The sequence below is a fragment of the Nerophis lumbriciformis genome, linkage group LG11 (assembly GCF_033978685.3).
Source record: "Nerophis lumbriciformis linkage group LG11, RoL_Nlum_v2.1, whole genome shotgun sequence".
NCBI lineage: Eukaryota > Metazoa > Chordata > Actinopteri > Syngnathiformes > Syngnathidae > Nerophis > Nerophis lumbriciformis.
Window position 1 is genome coordinate 13,123,601 of NC_084558.2, and position 21,256 is coordinate 13,144,856.

At 39.4% G+C, this 21,256-nt stretch overlaps 1 protein-coding gene across 1 annotated transcript in view; it reads left to right on the plus strand.

The window, feature by feature from the left end:
• The window catches only part of snx29 (sorting nexin 29), a 376,077-nt gene that overhangs the window by 82,972 nt on the left and 271,849 nt on the right, over nucleotides 1–21,256 (plus strand). The window contains exon 14 of the mRNA XM_061967306.1: nucleotides 3,152–3,237. Within this exon, the coding sequence (XP_061823290.1) occupies nucleotides 3,152–3,237 (86 nt within the window). The remainder of the gene's footprint in view (nucleotides 1–3,151; nucleotides 3,238–21,256) is intronic.

Consider the following 21,256-nt stretch of genomic DNA (forward strand, 5'->3'; position numbering starts at 1 on the left):
GCTGTGAATGCTGTACTTTAAACAATCAACAACTGAGAAAATTAGAGGCAACTGAAATGTGGTTCTTCAGAAAAATACTCTGCATATCATGGACTGAAAAGAAAAGTAATGAAGAGGTATTGGCAAAGGCTAAAACAAGAAGATCTGTAATTGCAACGATTCGAAATAGGCAGCTGGAATTCCTCGGACATATCATTAGAAAAGACAGCTTAGAAAAACTGATGGTAACAGAAAAACTAGTAGGAAAGAAAGCTCCAGGTAGATAACGAACAACATTACTGCCTAAGAAGTTTTATCGGAAATATCAATAATGGTAAATGGGTTATGCTTGTATAGCGCTTTTTTTCTACCTTCAAGATACTCAAAGCGCTTTGACACTATTTCCACATTCACACCCATTCATACACACATTCACACACTGATGGCGGGAGCTGCCATGCAAGGCGCTAACCACGACCCATCAGGAGCAAGGGTGAAGTGTCTTTCTCAAGGACACAACGGACGTGACGAGGTTGGTAGAATGTGGGGATTGAACCAGGAACCCTCAGGTTGCTGGCACAGCCACTCTCCCAACTGCGCCACGCCGTCCGTCCGCCGTAATATAGAACGATGACAGAGAAGACTGGAGAGCCCTGATCATTGATGCCTGCAAACAGGCCTGATACCCCATGATGAGTGGCCACAATAATTCATGACGTTAAGTTCAAGTTGAAAGATACAGACATTTGTTTGTGAATACTTTCTAATATGCTTTTGCTTTGGAGACTTCTGTGTATGTTATTAGCTCATAGTAGCTACCATGTTTACCTTTTGTAATTGACTTCACTAAAATACAAGAAAAGATTAACTGTGTGCTGCTTATTTGAGGACATTTAGATGTTAACTGGCTGTCCAGCTTTGCACAAGTGACTGTTTTCATCTGACATTTTACATGCCAGCCGATATAAGTCGATTGCTGATATTGGACTAATATCAATATGAGATTGGGACACCCCTAAGTGATATTTAAGATACTAAGACATGCAGTGTATTTGCTGTAAGGGAGGTGATTGTTATTATCTTAGGAGAGCAGCGCTACACTGTTATGGAAACCCGTACAGTGCATCTGAAAATATTCACAGCATTTCACGTTTAGCACATTTTATGTTACAGCCTTATTCCAAAATGGAATAATGTCACAGACAATACCCCATACTGACAATGTGAAAAAGGTTTTAGAAATGTTTGTACATTTATTAAACAACTAACAAAGTACATAAGTATTCACAGCCGTCGCGCAACATTTTGTTGATGCACCTTTGGCAGCAATTACAGTCAAGTATTTTTGAATACGATGCCACAAGCTTGGCACACCTATCTTTGGCCAGTTTCACCCATTCTCTTTGCCCATTCCTCTTTGCAGCTCCTCTCAAGCACCATCAGGTGGCATGGGAAGCATCGGTGCGCAGCCATTTTCCGATTTTTCCAGAGATGTTTAATCGGATTCAAGTCAAGGACATTTAGTTGTCCTAAAGCCATTCCTTTGATATCTTGGCTGTGTGCTTTGGGTCGTTGTTCTGCTGAAAGATCAACCATTGCCCCAGTATGAGTTCAATTGTGCTCTGGAGCATATTTTCATCCAGGATGTCTCTGTACATTGCTGCATCTATCCTGACTAGTCTCCCAGTTCCTGCCACATGATGCTGTCACCATCATGCTTCACTGCAGGGATGGTATTGGCCTGGTGATTAGTGGTGCCTGGTTTCCTCCAAACATGATGCCTGGCATTCACGCCAAAGAGTTCAATCTTTGTCTCATCAGACCAGAGAATTTTCTTTCTCATGGCCTGAGAGTCTTTCAGTTGCATTTTGGCAAATTTTAACTAAATAATGGCTTCCGTCTGGAAACTATACCATACAGTCCTGATTGGTGGATTGCTGGAGAGATGGTTGTCCTTCTGAAAGGTTCTCCTCTCCACAGAGGAATGCTGTAGCTCTGACAGAGTGACCATTCTTGGTCACCTCCCTAACTTGGGCTCTTCTCCCCCAATCGCTAAGTTTAAACGGCTGGCCAGCTCTAGGAAGAGTGCTTGTAGTTCTAAACTTCTTCCATTTACGGATAATGGAGGCCACTGTGCTCATCAAGAAAGCAGATCTTTTTTTGTACCATTCCCCAGATTTCTGCTTCGATAACATTCTGTCTTGGAGGTCTACAAACAATTCCTTTGACTTAATTCTTGGATTCTACACTGCCTTACACTGTCAAGTGTGGGACTCTATATATAGACAGGTGTGTGTCTTTCCAAATCATGTCCAACATACTTAATTTACCAGAGGTGAACTCCGATTAAGCTATTTGAACATTTAAAGAATGATCAGCGGAAACAGGATGCCCCTGAGCTCTCTTTTGAGCTTCATGTACATGGGATTTCTTAGTGATTTCATTTTTAATACATTTGCAAACACAAAAAAAACAACGCTTTCACATTGTCATTATCGGGTATTGTGTGTAGACTTTTGAGGACAAAAATGAAGTTATTCCATTTTGGAACAAGGCTGTAACATAGCAACATTTTGAAAAAGTGAAGCACTGTGAATATTTTCCGGATGCTCTGTTAATAACTGCTAGCCGCTTGTCAACGGGGGGACCAAAACTAAATACAGTGTCAACCAGATGATTGGCATTAAAAGGCATTAATTGCCAATGGCTATCACATAATTATTCATGAAAATTGGCATATCCCTAAGGCTCACCCATGGTGTAAAACTGCACTACATACAGTAATAGAATCAAATACTGCTGCCTAATATTGTAACTGTTTTGCTTACTCCTTGAGTAGACTTGTGCATTTTGGAGCTGAATGACTCATTTAGTATTGCATCTCAGCTCTGCTTTGTATGTCAATCGATTGCTATTTCAGTCTGTCATGGAGTTCAATTTTATTTTCACAGGTCTTCATTCCACACATTCAACATCTGCCGTTACACCAACAGCTTAATGTTACAAATATAGTCTGAAATCAATCTGATTTGGTTTCTAATGGATTCGCAGTAAGAATATTAGGCAGGGAAAAGATATAAATCACCTCTTTTCCACCAAATACTACGCCCACAGCCTCTTTATTATTAGCCTTTATTGGTTATGTGATAGCTGTGTGTGTCTATTTGTGCAGGGAGAATGAGGTCCTGAAGGTCCAGTTGAAGAAGTATGTGGGGGCGGTGCAGATGCTGAAGAGAGAGGGAAGCCAGGGCAATGACGGTAAAACACACATGCGCGCGCACACACAGACGCACTGTGTCCCAGTCCATATTTTGCTCTAACAGAGTTCCTTTGCAAAATCCAGATCAGTTCAGATTTACTTCTTAAGTGTTCTGTTGTCCAACTTGTCTTTTAATGGTGTGAGGCCTTAACAAACACTGTGAGCATCTTTTTTCGGAGTGGATGTGTTGACTTTGTTTGCCAAGGCTGAGGGGGATGGAAGTGGTGCTCTTTGTTAATACAAGTGAGATAAGCCCCTACTGTTTCAGAGGCAAATAAAATAAGAACAAGGCAGATTATAGAGGGACATATAATGGCTAATTGAGGGAGCTGTTGTCTCTGACAGCCCAAGGGGATCATTTGTTTGTCCTGCAGGTACAAGTAGGTAAGGAAAAAAGTAAAATTCTGTGTGTGTGTATGTGCATATATATATATATATATATATATATATATATATATATATATATATATATATATACATACACAGTACATGTGTGTATATATATAAGTGTATATGTGTGTGTATATATATATATATATATATATATATATATGTATGTGTATATGTATGTATACACATAGATGTGTGTATATATAGATGCACATACATATATGTACTGTATTTATGCATGTATATATCACTGTATGTATATGAATATATATATATATATATATATATATATATATATATATATATATACACAGTCGTGGTCAAAAGTTGTGAAGGACATAATGTCATGGCTGTCTTGAGTTTCCAATAATTTCTACAACTCTTATTTTTTTTTGATAGAGGGATTGGAGCACATACTTGTTTGTCACAAAAAACATTCATGAAGTTTGGTTCTTTTATGAATTTATTATGGGTCTACTGAAAATGTGACCAAATCTGCTGGGTCAAAAGTATACATACAGCAATGTTGATATTTGGTTACATGTCCCTTGGCAAGTTTACTGCAGTAAGGCGTTTTTGGTAGCCATCCATAAACTTCTGGCAAGCTTCTGGTTGAATTTTTGACCACTCCTCTTGACAAAATTGGTGCAGTTCAGCTAAATTTGTTGGTTTTCTAACATGGACTTGTTTCTTCATTATTGTCCTCACGTTTAAGTCAGAACTTTGGGAAGGCCATTCTAAAACCTTAATTCTAGCCTGATTTAGCCTTTCCTTTACCACTTTTGACGTGTGTTTGGGGTCATTGTCCTGTTGGAACACCCAACTGCGCCCAAGACCCAAACTCCGGGCTGTTGATTTTAGGTTGTCCTGAAGAATTTGGAGGTAATCCTCCTTTTTCATTGTCCCATTTACTATCTGTAAAGCACCAGTTTCATTGGCAGCAAAACAGGCCCAGAGCATAATACTACCACCACCATGCTTGACGGTAGGGATTGTGTTCCTGGGATTAAAGGCCTCACCTTTTCTCCTCCAAACAGTTTAATATCTCACCGGCGGTGCCAAAACAAAAATGTGTGTATTTAAGATGTTCTATATCGTAATATGTGAACACCTGAAAGAAAGTGAAGAGGACACATTTTATTTTTTATGCTATATGGTGCCATCAGCAGCGGAGTTATCGTGACGTCTACTCAACTGTAAGCCAGCTGTGTGTATTTGCTGCTTCTATGGCACTCATAATAGGCCTGTGCGATATAGCTTAAAAATAAAATCCCAAATTTTTTTGATTTCCGATTTTTTCCGATTTTGTTTTCACTATTTTTAAAAAAAAACATTGAATACAAATGACAGAGATAATTCAAAACAAGTTTTTCTTTTATTTAATCAAAAACTAGAAGTTCGAAATGCCACTGCATACACGGCATCTTACTCTTGGCAAACATTTGTATATTGTTGTTCTTTTTAGACCAGATATAAATTGTACTTTTTATGGAATCATTTTCAAATAATTAAATTAAGAGCTTCCCTTGGTGTAAATTATTCCACCATAGTAAGGTGATTTTTAGCCCGTTTTTGTTGTTGTCGCGTCTTGTTCACCTTGTAAAGAGTTGCATTTCCCGCACTCGGCTGGAGGCTTCGGTTTCAGATGCAGGAATAAGTTAGTTGTGCTGATGCCTTTTTGAAACGCAGTGACTGCAGCGTGCAGTCACTTGTTCCACGCCTATTGCCGCAAAACGAAAGTACTGAAAACACTTTTCATTTCTTGGTAACAAATGTCTTGCTTTTGTCAGCGTTAGCATTAGCCATGATTTGCTATGTGAGCCGCTATGGAAGTAATGGGACAGCGCAAGCTGCGGAAGCTCCTTAGGGGCAAAAAGTATGCTGGACCAAGAGAAGAAAAAAAATAAATTTTTAAATAGTCTGCAACAAAAAACTTGAATATGTCAATAAAATCGATATATCGCCCAGGCCTAACTCTTAAACAAATTTTAATGTAGGCATGCATCGTAACTCCGTTTAACAACACACATACCGGTACATACACATACATGTTTAGCCAAAGGCGTAGCAAAAAAATAGTTTTTAAATTTCCCTGTGTAAATTAGTCGTCCTCGCCATTTCTGGGTACTAAATGGCTGTCAAAGTGTACCAAATTGTCAGAATACCTACTCAGACTTCTTTTGTCCAGGTGTGATGCATGATTTATGATCTAGAATACACTTCCAGGGAGCAAAGAAGCGAGGAAACACCTTGCTTGTCGATCATGTCAAAAGTGTACATACAGTAGTGATCACAGCACCGCTATAAATAGTTTGTCTGCGTTAACGCCTATAATAACAATATCACTAATACTTGGTTAATAGTCAAATCATGAAATGTAAATTGAGAATTGTTGGTAGTTTTTGAAAGGTTATTTATTGATTGATTTTATGGGCGAAATAGAGGACCTCCTATTGGCTTCGCTGTAAGCAGACTTTTATTTCCGTTTCTTTTCAAGTTAGAATGCATAAAAAAAAAATAAAAAAAATTGTGCAATACACTTCTCCAGGTTGGAGTTGGACACATACTGTAGCTAACAAACACATTCTATAAAGAAGGCAATCTTACTACTGTATTAGCACAGAAAAAAGTGCTGGAGCATGATGGAACAGCGTGTACACATGATGCCCCCTTCACATTTCTGAATGCCCCCTCATATATGCCTGCCGAGACCCGGCCCTGGCCAGTAGGCAAAGGACGCGAGGCTCAACAATTCTGATTAGCCAACAGGTCTGTCACTCAAATAGTGGTGACGGCGGAGAAAAAAGAACCTTGCATCTTGCGTTTTGGTAATCGCACTAATTACAACCTCGATGTCGGTTCAATGTCGATTAATCGTGCAACCCTAGGCTACGTGATGATAGAACACATTTCAGCCGTAAGTCTGTTTGCTCTGATAGTACGGTTTGTTTGGTCCAGTGTGACACCGTCCAGCCCAGCAGGACCTAGAAACAAGGCCAAGTGGAGGCAAATGTGAGTGTTGTGCAATGTTAGAGACACATTATTTCAGAACATTTTATTTTAATTCTGAATATTGCTGTCAAACGATTACATTTAAATCTGATTAATTACAATTTCACATTTGGATTAATCGTGATTTATCGCAGTAAACTGCATAATTTAAATTAACTTTAAAAAAACAACCCGTTTTTTGTTACAAATGCAATTTTACTGTCAGAATGTAATACAGCAGCTTTTTTAAAAATGGTTTTATTTGAATGCACCATCCACGGTTAAGGTAAACGAGCATGTGTGGTGAAAATAAATTAAGCTATTAATCTGCTTTATGATTAATCGCTTGATTAAGCGCTAAATTTGACAGCCCTGATTTTGAATTGTTTCAGGGACATTAAACTATTGAGGCTTACCATGAATTGATTAACGTGGACCCCGACTTAAACAAGTTGAAAAACTTATTCGGGTGTTACCATTTAGTGGTCAATTGCACGGAATATGTACTGTACAGTGCAATCTACTAATAAAAGTTTCAATCAATCAAAAAAACTGTAAAAAATGAAGAAACATAAATGAGATGAGTGCGTAAGTCACCCAGTTATAATTTTGCTTTGTAAAATGCAAGCACAAATCCCTTGTCAGTGACAAATTATATTCAATTTTTTTTTTCAAGAAAAAGGCATTATTCTTGTGTTTCTCTCACATATTGAGGCGAAGGAGTCAAGCTTGGTGACAAATCACTTTAGTTAAATTGGGGCGTCGTGGCTTGGCAACTTGAGGGTTCCAGGTTCGATCCCCGCTTCCGGCATCCTAACCTAATCACTGCTGTTGTGTCCTTGGGCAAGACTCTTCCCCCACCTGCTCCCAGTGGTTTAAATGTAACTTAGATAATGGGTTTCACTATGTAAAGCGCTTTGAGTCACTCGAGAAAAGCGCTATATAAAATATATTTCACTTCACTTCACTTAAGCAGTCTAAAGGTTGGGCAGCGTTTGCTTTTATTGGTGACATGTTTAAACCTTAACAGCAACTTCACATTTCATGTTTGCTTCCTGGCAGTTAGAGCAACACCTGACATCTGATTAGAGGCCAAGAGGCTGACACATGCAGGAAGTCACCCAATCAAACTTCCACTTCACCGCATTTGTTATTCTGCCCTTTTGTTTGTTTGTGGCATTCTCGTGTTGTTTCTTTCCCTCATTTCATCCCGTCTTCAATTGTACTGTGCCACTTATTTTTCATCTGTCCTTCCTCCCTCCTCGCTCTCTCCCGACGAGGCGGAGCAATTTCCTCTCCGCGGCGGCATCTAAATGATTTCATCCTCCCTTGCCTATGTCTTCTCCCGCTAATGATGTGCCTCATTCTCTCCTACTTTTGATGTTGACTACCAGAGTTACGCTGGTTCTAAGAGGATGTATGAGCGTGGTGTTTTGGGGAGGGGGTGGGGGTGGTTGAATTGAAGCGACAGAACAATGCCTGTTTTTTATGTGCTGTCAGCATGCCTCTTTGTGATCAGAGCCCCTCTGTCTAATGATAACGCTGCGGACGTGATCTCTCAAATGCTCCTTAGGCGTCGTCAGCAGCACTGACATCCAACTAAAGATGTTTCTCTTCTACCTCTCCTGTGACGGACTGATAGTTAATTGTTTCCTGCAAGATGCCTTTGCAGGCGTTCCCCCATTCCTCTTTGTACTAAAGAAATAGTCGCTTTGAATGAATGTAGATAAAAATGCATGCATTTCACACCTCACATGTTACATTTGCACAAATCTTATGCGTAACGCAACTTAAAAACATACATTTTCACATTGTTTTGCATTTGTGTGGCTCCTCATGGTCAAAAACCAGTGGGCGTGTAGTCTAACAGTGATGGTCGTATAAGGCTCGAAAGGGCACGTAACTACCGGGGATAGCCCTTTTCGCTGGATGTAGGTTTTGTTTACATGGCTATGTTGTACCTGTCGTAATTTGAACGAGAGCAACAAACTTGATTCAAATGGATCGTACAAAATAAAAAAATCAAGGGACCGCACCTAAACAAATTGTATCCTATTCCAAAGGCTCGCTACCTCGAAAAAAAAAAGTCAAATTGGTGGACTTGATCAAGAGATTTGAGTAAAGCCAAACTTGTATATATGTTGTCAACAGAGTCAGATTTCAGAATGCAAAGTCTGTTAAGGTTCATTTTCTTCTATTCAAATTGCACATGATCTAGGTCAGTGGTTCTCAAATGGGGGTACGCGTACCCCTGGGGGTACTTGAAGGTATGCCAAGGGGTACGTGAGATTTTTTCAAAATATTCTAAAAATAGCAACAATTCAAAAATCCTTTATAAATATAGATAAAAACTTATCTTTTTTTCCAAATAGTTCAAGAAAGACCACTACAAATGAGCAATATTTTGCACTGTTATACAATTTAATAAATCAGAAACTGATGACATAGTGCTGTATTTTACTTCTTTATCTCTTTTTTTCAACCAAAAATGCTTTGCTCTGATTAGGGGGTACTTGAATTAAAAAAAATTCACAGGGGGTACATCACTGAAAAAAGGTTGAGAACCACTGATCTAGGTCATAAGCAGCTTTCCCTGTAAAAATAAGCCCATTATTGTCTCAGGGCATTCAATTGATCATAACTGGACTGTTTGGTTTGTCTTAAAAGACGTTTTGCCTCTCATCCGAGTGGCTTCGTCACTTCATTCTCATAGACTTAAATTGGTCAGCTCTAGTCTTAGACTTAGATTGTTCAGATCTAGTCTAGCGGCTGGTGCCAAAACCCCAAATATAAGTCTAATACTAGATCTGAGCAATCTAAGTCTATGAGCATGAATTGATGAACTCTACTCGGATGAGAGGCAAAACATCTTCTAAGACAAACCAAACAGTCCAGTTGTGATCAATCAAATGCCCTGAGATTACAATGACCTGGATGAATGAGAACATTCATAGACAAGCCCATTATTGCTTTTAAATTCTTTGATCACTGCGCTCCTTCGAAAAAAATTTGAATTCATTTCTGAGCTTACCCAAGACTAAAAGTAAACCAAAAACATGCTTTTTTTCCAAAATACTGTACGTTGTTTGTCGCTTACATCATACCAAATGCCACGTGTGAAACTGAATAAAACATGTTTTAATTCAAACTTACCAGTCTAAAAATGTCGTGAACACAGCAACATGTACCAGGTGATGGCGTTGAAAGTAATGTTTGATCGTCTCACGGCTACTTTTTTTCAGGCTATTTGCCGTCTGTTTGAAGATGGCAAATAGCCCTAATTAATGTACAAAATTATACTATAAGATGCTACTTCTTTACCTACTCTTTGAACCCTGTGGCTTATTAGACTTATTAGATTTTTCTTCGCTGACAGCCATAGTAAAAAAGTTTTCAGAAACAAAACCAAGCTAAAATACTTAGAAGATGTTTTATTGTTTGTGCAATGACACCTTTTTTTGGACGAGTCTGCTCACTACAGGTGCTGCAGTGTCCTTTAATTTAGTGCTTTTAACCGGAAGTAGAGTGCCATTCAGTCTTTTATCTGTCCATAGCATTTCTACTCGTATGGATTCTTCATTCATAACTCCAAGCAACGTTTGTAAGTTTTACAGTATAACTAAAATTGTTCATATTTACTAAACCATCCCATGTATGATGTCTATAGGAGTGTTTTATGCATATTTGTACATGATATCTGTGACGCTTGGGTCGTGGTACAATTCAAACCCTTACTGTACAAAATCTACTCTCCCTGGGATGCCGACTGTTAAGATGTTGATATATTCATGTTTAGATGAAGAATGACTCTAGTGGCGACTCAAATTTCTCAAATATCTTAAATTTAACCGTCTTCCTGCACTGAACAAAGTTATCGAACATCTGCCATGCTAAGCCGAGTGTGGGGGCCGACATGCCCCCCACAATGGCTGCACCGCCAGACACAATATAGCTGCGCTGCGAGGCACAACGTGGTGAGTGTGATCGGATAACCCCCAAAATCTACTCACTTGTGCTATAAGACATTTCCTGAAACTTTTACCAAAACCTATCCATAACTTTTGGAGCGATGTTGCTAACTAGCTAATAAACAAACCAAACCCCAGTGGAGGTAATGAAAAGACTGTGTAATTAAAGGTAGTGCAAAATAACGCTTGAGGGCTCAAAACAATTATAATAGGAATCTTAATCCTTGGCTGAGTAGTAACGGTATAGCCTTTGTCTCCGACGTAGTCTCTTGACCTGATGTGAGGGCAATGTTTATAAAAGTGTAACTGTGTGTCTTGAGATAGAACACTGTTGTCTGAAGTCAATTGGCTCAATGATACAAGGTCAACACTGTGATGAAGGGTATTGATTGGTTAAGAAAAACATTAGTTTTCACCCAGAACCTGCAGTGTCTCACCCCTGGGGAGTCTTTCTTTCTTCCAGGTAGTAATGCTTTTATTTTTGCTGAGAAGCTTAAATGGCTGCCTGGTTGACCGGTTTCTGTTTGAATGAGGGATTTACCCAGGAGGTCGATTCTCTGTAGAGATAGTCCTTGCATTGGGTAAACAGGTCCTTCGCTTACTAAGATGACAGTCTGCCTTAAATTGGCCTGTAGGGGTGTAGATTAAAAAGATTGGCCTGCCAGTTGTGGGCCAAGGTTCCAGAGTTATAAACCTGTTTATAGCTAGCGAGGCTCTCACAAGAATCTAGGGGAGATCAATGGGAGGTTAAAGGCTACTAATTCCCTTTTCTCCATTTTCGGTTTAAGATCCATGCGATGTCATGTGGCCCACTATTACTGTAATTGTATGTTCTTGTGGAAACAATAAAGTGATCTAAGGTCATGCTTTACACCTGAAATCCCTTTCAATCAGTGGATTGTTCCACAAGAAGTTCGTTTTGGGGACTCAATAAAGCAGGTTTGCTATTAGAATGTTAATATCAACATATGATATACTCAACAACAAATACAAATAAAAAGCTAAAACCATTTTACTTTAATCTGTGACTCAGTAAATATATACTGTGCATTCAGAAACTCAGGACTGAATGGTTGAAGGTGGGAGACTTTCTTCACACCAAATAGAAATCTTTCCAAACCAAAACCAATTGGAATTTGGATTTGAATAATGCTCTGTGCTTCCTAAACACTGCTAAATTACTTGAACAAGGCATCAAACCATTAAAGTGGGTGTTACAAAGTTTTCACCATGCACTGCGTACTGTTTTTCTTTCTTTTTGTATTTTATATAGGCCGTGTATTGATTTAGTAACTAATGTGGATTAATAAGTCTAAATATAGCCTCTCAACCTTTAATTGAATGCATTAAAATCAATTAATCGAATTAATTACCTTAATCTTTTCCACTGTGAAAATTGTTTAACTTTAAATGCAATACATGTTTTAAATATACAATAATTTTGACATATAAATGTAAAAAAAATACGTTTTAATATTTGTGTTAAAACATAAGGGTGTGCAAAAGTACGCATAAATGAGACCAAGGGCAGTCAAAATTAACGCGCTAATGCGAATTCCTCCATCATTATAAATCTAATTAAAATATTAACACAGTTAAAGGGAGACTGCAATTTTGGAGGAATTTTTCCTATCTTTCACAATGCTTTTGTAAGACAAGCACACATATATTTTCTCTTTTTAATGCATTCTAAACAGTAAATAAATGCGAGCAAAAGTCTACTTACAATGAAGCCTTTGAGAGTCACTCTATAAAGCGCCTAAAAAGCATCCAAAAACTTCCGTAAATGTTTTATATACACACTGTAAGTATATATGTAATGTAGTAACATGTACATTCGTAATAACATGTCATATTTACTTATTTTGAATATATTAAGCATCCGGCAGCGCAATAATTTAAAAGATGCATCACAACATTCACTTTTTCCTTCAACTACAACACTGACTACAATTCATACCAACAAACATAATAAGTCAAACACTTACTGTACAAAGTCTGCTCTCCCTGGGATGCTGACTGTTAAGATGTTGATATATTCCTGTTTAGATGAAGACTGATTCGAGAGGAGTTTAAAAAAAGGGTGGGTGCAATTTATTTCTCTGCAATCTCTGGGTCTAAATTAGCTTTCAAAGTTGACCAACTTTTCAGTTTATGTCCACATCATTTTACTATCAAGTTGAGAGGCATGATTTATAATCAAGAATAAACTTTCACGAGCTCAGAGGCGAGAAAGCAGCTCACCAGCTGATGTCAATACAGCAGCACAAGGAAGTTACCTCTCTCTGATCAATGCGCTGCTAATTGTAGGTCCTCAACATTAGCGCTTATAATAACAATATTGCTAATACTTGGTTAATATTCAGGTCAAATGTATATATACAAATAAACGGAATAGACACAATGATGTTATAGCTCCCATTAGTTCCATTGTAAGCTGACTTTTATTTATGAGTTAGAATGCATTAAAAAAAACAAAAAAAAACATACGTGTTGTTGTCTCATAATGATTATGAACGATTAGGCACTACAGCATATATATCTGGTATCGGCGGTATCAATATTTCAGTATCGATCTGCACATCACTAGTGTCAGCATTGTCACAGTCAGTACACGACACGGAAGAGAAGGATGGATCACTCAATACATTGGTGGTGTCGATACCAAGGGTAATATCAGTATATGACTGATACTAGAGCGGTTCGATCAATATTTTTATTTTCTCAAAATAATTTTTTTGTTGTCTTCGTTAATGTTTACAAACTGGGGGAATAATTCCCTGGACACAGGAGGACTTTGAGGGCAAAAAACAATAATTTACATCAGTAGTAGATCGTAGTTTTTGACTTTTAGTTATTGTGTACTATTGACTTTGTTTTGATAAAACAATTGTATGGAATAAAAGACAATAAGCAACTACTTTAAGTATTATGTGGATATTGTTTGACTGTCAATAGAACTTACCGAGTTAATAGGATAGGATACATTTTGTTCATCCCACCAAGTAAAAAACAACAAAAAACATAAAATGAGCAATAACTAATATATACTGTGCATGCACGATTGCACTATGCATGGACAAACAGCAAAACAAAACAAAAACACCATTTCAACACCCACATACTGTAAACTGCAGTTCTCCACGCTATCGTCTGCTAGGGTGGTGGGGCGCATGGCCAAAGACTAGAACAGACCCAGCGTGTGATCGGTTTTGTTATTGGTTTCAGTCGATCTTACTTATGGATGATATGTATCGAATTCGGCAGCGTAAAACCCTGATCGTACAAACCCCGTTTCCATATGAGTTGGGAAATTGTGTTAGATGTAAATATAAACGGAATACAATGATTTGCAAATCATTTTAAACCCATATTCAGTTGAATATGCTACAAAGACAACTTATTTGATGTTCAAACTGATAAACATTTTTTTTTTGTAAATAATCATTAACTTTAGAATTTGATGCCAGCAACATGTGACAAAGTAGTTGGGAAAGGTGGCAATAAATACTGATAAAGTTGAGGAATGCTCATCAAACACTTATTTGGAACATCCCACAGGTGAGCAGGCAAATTGGGAACAGGTGGTATGCCATGATTGGGTATAAAAGTAGATTCCATGAAATGCTCAGTCATTCACAAACAAGGATGGGGCGAGGGTCACCACTCTGTCAACAAATGCGTGAGCAAATTGTTGAACAGTTTAAGAAAAACCTTTCTCAACCAGCTATTGCAAGGAATTTAGGGATTTCACCATCTACGGTCCGTAATATCATCAAAGGGTTCAGAGAATCTGGAGAAATCACTGCACGTAAGCAGCTAAGGCCGTGACCTTCGATCCCTCAGGCTGTACTGCATCAACAAGCGACATCAGTGTGTAAAGGATATCACCACATGGACTCAGGAACACTTCAGAAACCCACTGTCAGTAACTACAGTTGGTCGCTACATCTGTAAATGCAAGTTAAAACTCTCCTATGCAAGGCGAAAACCGTTTATCAACAACACCCAGAAACGCCGTCGGCTTCGCTGGGCCTGAGCTCATCAAAGATGGACTGATACAAAGTGGAAAAGTGTTCTGTGGTCTGACGAGTCCACATTATCGAATTGTTTTTGGAAACTGTGGACGTTGTGTTCTCCGGACCAAAGAGGAAAAGAACCATCCGGATTGTTATAGGCGCAAAGTTAAAAAGCCAGATATGTGATGGTATGGGGGTGTATTAGTGCCCAAGACATGGGTAACTTACACATCTTTGAAGGCGCCATTAATGCTGAAAGGTACATACAGGTTTTGGAGCAACATATGTTGCCATCCAAGCAACGTTACCATGGACGCCCCCGCTTATTTTACCAAGACAATGCCAAGCCACGTGTTACATCAACGTGGCTTGATAGTAAAAGAGTGTGGGTACTAGACTGGCCTGCCTGTAGTCCAGACCTGTCTCCCATTGAAAATGTGTGGTGCATTATGGAGCCTAAAGTACCACAACGGAGACCCCCGGACTGTTGAACAACTTAAGCTGTACATCAAGCAAGAATGGAAAAGAATTCCACCTGAGAAGCTTAAAAAATATGTCTCCTCAGTTCCCAAACGTTTACTAAGTGTTGTTAAAAGGAAAGGCCATGTAACACAGTGGTGGACATGCCCTTTCCCAACTACTTTGGCATGTGTTGCAGCCCTGAAATTCTAAGTTAATTATTATTTGCCAAAAAAAAAAAAAGGTTTATGAGTTTGAACATCAAATATCTTGTCTTTGTAGTGCATTCAATTGAATATGGGTTGAAAAGGATTTGCAAATCATTGTATTCCGTTTATATTTACATCTAACACAATTTCCCAACTCATAAGGAAACGGGGTTTGTAACATCCTTACTTTTTGTTAAAGGCTTTTTCAGTTAGTTTACACAGTAAGCATAGTAAAAAAGCAGTCACTTACGCATAGGAGCAGTATGAAACTTACTCTTTTGACTCTAGTTAGGTACATCCATCCATCCATTTTCTACCGCTTATTCCCTTTGGGGTCGCGGGGGGCGCTGGAGCCTATCTCAGCTACAATCGGGCGGAAGGCGGGGTACACCCTGGACAAGTCGCCACCTCATCGCAGGGCCAACACAGATAGACAGACAACATCCACACTCACATTCACACACTAGGGCCAATTTAGTGTTGCCAATCAACTTATCCCCAGGTGCATGTCTTTGGAGGTGGGAGGAAGCCGGAGTACCCGGAGGGAACCCACGCAGTCACGGGGAGAACATGCAAACTCCACACAGAAAGATCCCGAGCCCGGGATTGAACCCAAGACTACTCAGGACCTTCGTATTGTGAGGCAGATGCACTAACCCCTCTGCCACCGTGAAGCCCAGTTAGGTACATAATATACACAATTCTTAACATTAGTTTTCCGCGCCCGGCTTCCTTGTTTGGTTCCCATCAAGAGCAAACATGTACTGAGGCTGACCTATGCTTTGCCTGTCACGGCTTACATGTTTAATTTGAGCATAAATAACTCCACTGTGGACAGGAGCTTATTCATTTCCAATAAGGAAATGGATTATACGGCTGTTAAAAAGCCAATAAGGTTACTTTCTGGCCCTTGGACCCTTTTCCTCATCCTGACAGCCCACAGTCTAATGACTGAATGAGAGGCATTTATCACTGCTGCCTGTCCTAATAGGCGTGTTTAACTTATTCATTACATGCACAGCCCCGCATTTATTGTCCCTCGGCATGCTCAGCTGTGCCCTTGTATGTGCCCAGGAGAGGTCAAGCATTCTGCTTTAACGTAACAGTCGGGTATCTGCGTGTGTGTAAATTATGTTGTTGTTTTGCACACTGAGCCCTCTGTGAATATGAATTAATAAGTGAAGGTGTTTGCCTGTTAATTAAAACCTAATACCTTTATATTGCTTTTGGAGGCTGTCAGGATCTATTCATGACTTTCGCTCGTGTAGGGGGGTTAATGTTAGAAAAGCAGGTCACAGTGGAGCGAGGGGAGTCATTATTGAACAAATGTGTGTAGGCATGCGTCTTTGCAGGTAAAAGTGCACGTGTCTACGGTTCAATGGGATTTGGCAGGCTAATTTGTTGTGTCACTAAGGTGTTCATGGTGTCTAAATTAAACTGCATTGGTGTCAGTTGGTGGTTTGCAAACTGTCTTTATGTTAAAAAGTTATTTCAGTCCCAGTGGGCTGATTTGAAAACATAAAGGATGAGTCATTGAGCTTAATTGTGTCCCAATAGCAGGTGTCAAGCCAACAGATTGTGCCTGTTTACCGGCTCAAAGGCGTGAGTGCCGTTCATTTACTCCCTAAGAATCAATGTGGCAGACACTGGCTATTTATTAGGTGACATGTTGTGTTGTACATGTCAAAGATTGGCCGCCGGGTGGTCATCACCTCGGTGTTGTGGATGCCACAGGAGTGTGTGATACATTTCATCACCTGTCTTAGACTGACGGGGATCATGATGATCAACGTTTTACTAGCCCGCTGAATGCCGGAACACACTGACAGCCATCACGTCGACATGACATATTTGGAAATCGTGTGGTGAGGAGGCAAGAGATGTCCCAGTGTCCCATCTTGGCATTTTTTAAGGGCGTACTTAGACTCGTACACTCATTCTGTGCTTAGGCCTACTAAACACCTTAAAGGGCCCCTCTAATGCTGACTTTTTTCAAAGTTCTGGACCTAAAAATTAGGGATCGACCGATTATCGGCCCTATCGACACCGCAATTTGGCATTTTCAGTCCGCCAATTTTTTTTCTTTTACAACTACAACAGAAATACATAAGCATAAAATAGTATTAAAGGGGAACATTATCACAATTTCAGAAGGGTTAAAACCATTAAAAATCAGTTCCCAGTGGCTTATTTTATTTTTCGAAGTTTTTTTCAAACTTTTACCCATCAAGCAATATCCCTAAAAAAAGCTTCAAAGTGCCTGATTTTAACCATCGTTATATACACCCGTCCATTTTCCTGTGACGTCACATAGTGATGCCAACACAAAAAAACATGGCGCATAGAACAGCAAGCTATAGCGACATTAGCTTGGATTCAGACTCGGATTTCAGCGGCTTAAGCGATTCAACAGATTACGCATGTATTAAAACGGATGGTTGTAGTGTGGAGGCAGGTAGCGAAAACGAAATTGAAGAAGAAACTGAAGCTATTGAGCCATATCGGTTTGAACCGTATGCAAGCGAAACCGACGAAAACGACACGACAGCCAGCGACACGGGAGAAAGCGAGGACAAATTCGGCGATCGCCTTCTAACCAACGATTGGTATGTGTTTGTTTGGCATTAAAGGAAACTAACAACTATGAACTAGGTTTACAGCATATGAAATACATTTGGCAACAACATGCACTTTGAGAGTGCAGACAGCCCAATTTTCATCAATTAATATATTCTGTAGACATACCCTCATCCGCTATCTTTTTCTGAAAGCTGATCTGTCCAGTTTTGGAGTTGATGTCAGCAGACCAGGGAAGCTAGGGTCGATATTCTTCTCTTGATCATCTTCGGTGGCATAAGGGACGGTGTGAGCCAAGACATCCAGGGGGTTTAGCTCGCTCGTCTGCGGGAACAAACTGCCGCCATTGCTTGCCGTGCTACCGAGGTCTTTTGTCCCTGAATTGCTCACACACTCCGGCAGATTTAATGGGGGTCTGGCGGCAGATTTCTTTGACTTTATCGTTGAGTGTCGCAGGATATCCACACATTCTTGCCATCTCTGTCGTAGCATAGCTTTCGTCGGTAAAGTGTGCGGAACAAACGTCCAATTTCTTGCCACTTTCGCATCTTTGGGCCACTGGTGCAACTTGAACCGTCCCTGTTCGTGTTGTTACACCCTCCGACAACACACCGACGAGGCATGATGTCTCCAAGGTACGGAAAACAGTCGAAAAAACTGAAAATAACAGAGCTGATTTGACTCGGTGTTTGTAATGTGTTTGAAAAAATGGCGGATTGCTTCCCGATGTGACGTCACAACGTGACGTCATCGCTCCGAGAGCGAATAATAGAAAGGCGTTTAATTCGCCAAAATTCACCCATTTAGAGTTCGGAAATCGGTTAAAAAAATATATGGTCTTTTTTCTGCAACATCAAGGTATATATTGACGCTTACATAGGTCTGGTGATAATGTTCCCCTTTAATAACCAGTGCTTCTTTCTGCTAAGCGTTGCTGTTGTGCTCAGACGTAGAGCCATCCCTCTCTTTCTCTGATCACCGACAGCACGTCTTATCTGCTGACAAGAACTATCAGAACTTACATTTTTTACCGGCAATTCCTTGTTTTGTCCTTCATTCATAGTGTTAGAACTTACATTTTTTGCCGGCAATTCCTTGTTTTGTCCTTCATTCATAGTATTACTTCCGTCCTTTTTTCTTTTCTTCTTCCACCTGTTTATGTGTTTTTGCTACTGCAGCAATCGCAGGCCAAGCTTTCGTCCCCAATTCTCGCAGTGTAGTGTGCATGGGCTCATTAGACGGAGCTCGGCAAGTTTTTTGTTAATCAAATAACGCGACAGAGACGGATCGGTATGAAGATCACACAAAATAAATCTCTGCGAAAAATCCACATTTTTGTGTAAATTGACAAAGAGGAGAGTTTTATAAAATGTAAAGAAGAGCATTTCTGTAACATTGAGGAAGAAATGATCAGCCAGCTTGAAAAATGTCTCACCATAAGCTACATCTAGGATCTCAGAATCAGTTTTAATGAAATGTATAAAACTAAAACATAAATCATTGATGTAAATTGTGTTACAAATTGAGAACAGCAAGTGAATATATGTGTTAGTAATTGCTATGAAGTGGAAAAGGGGTAGGGTTAAAGGGGAACTGCACTTTTTATTTTTTATTTTACCTATCGTTCACAATCATTGAGGTTTTTTTCTTTTGCATTCTAACATGTAAAACTGAGCTAATTTCAAGGTAGCTAATGCAGCTAATGGGAGCAATCAATTCTACCGCTAAATCACTTTAAAAATGGATTCAAAAACCGCCTCCAATACTTTATTTACGTTCCGTAACCTGTATAATAACCAAGCTGTAGTGACATTGTTATTGTAAGAGTGAACACTGAGGAACTCTCTTTCTAGCGTAGCAACACATCGGCGTGCTTCGGTATTATCCGTGAAAGGTAACTACGGCAAGAGATAAGTTAGCTTCTACCTCAGCACAAACACGTTTGAGTTTGTAATACACAACACAATGCGATAAGACACCAATCTGTACTGACTGAAAAACATGAACAATCATATTACAGTATCTGTAAAGTATTAGCCCATATTTCGTGTTTTGTTTGTACACAGCTGGCTAGTCAGCATATACTGCCTGTCATTAGACTTAGACTTAGACTTAGACTTCCTTTTTATTGTCATTCAAATTTGAACTTTACAGCACAGATAAGAACGAAATTTCGTTACATAAGCTCATGGTAGTGCAGGATAAAAAAGCAATAAGGTGCATATATCAATAAATAAATATATATAAATAATATATATAATATATATATATATATATAAAATAAATAAATATATATAAATAAATAAATAGATTGCTGTACAGATAAATATATTGCACTTTTTCCACATGCGTCCACGTTTATGGATGTATGTTATATTGTCTTTTTTATTCCAGCGAGTTAATCCATTTTGGGGGGAGTTGAGGGGATCATTTAATTATGATGCGTTCAAGAGTCTTACGGCCTGAGGGAAGAAGCTGTTACAGAACCTGGAGGTTCTGCTTCGGAGGCTGCGGAACCTCTTTCTAGAGTCCAGCAGTGAAAACAGTCCTTGGTGGGGGTGGGAGGAGTCTTTGCAGATTGGTCAGGCAGCGGCTTTTTGCGATCTCCTGGATAGGAGGAAGAGGAGTCCTGATGATCTTTTCCGCCGTCCTCACCACTCTCTGGAGAGACTTCCAGTCTGAGGCATTGCAGGCTCCAGTCCAGACAGAGATGCTGTTGGTCAGCAGGCTCTCTATAGTGCCTCTGTAGAATGTGGTGAGAATGGGGGGAGGGAGCTGTGCTCATGATACACACATGACTTGCTGTGTGTATTATGATCAATATTAAAGTGACTCACTCGATGGTCTGTTTGTTCCAGCAGGCCAGGGACATTTTTTCGGGTTTATTTTGGGTAAACACCAGAGGTGGGACCAAGTCATTGTTTTGCAAGTCACAAGTAAGTCTCAAGTCTTTGCCCTCAAGTCCGAGTCAAGTCCCGAGTCAAGACAGGCAAGCCCCGAGTCAAGTCCAAAGTCAAGACTGGAAAGTCTCAAGTCAAGTCCTAAGTCCTGCATTTTGAGTTTCGAGTCCTTTCAAGTCCTTTTAACCACACACCAATATATTAACACAGATTGTGTATGCTTTTCAAACGCTGTATTTATTTATTAAAACAAGTGCATTTTAAATTGCAGGAAAGAAAATTGTGCTGACATTGCACTTTATAATAGCACTATTAACCAGTCATTTTAAACATTAACTCATTCCTTTATAGAACAAACACATTGAAAAATAAAGTGCAAATGTACTTATTTGTACAAAAGTGTTAACATTGAAAAAACATGACATATACGTGAACATAACAAAAAAGTTGTACTTTTTATATGTCAGGGCCCTATGCTGCATTGCATTTGCAAAAGACCAAATTA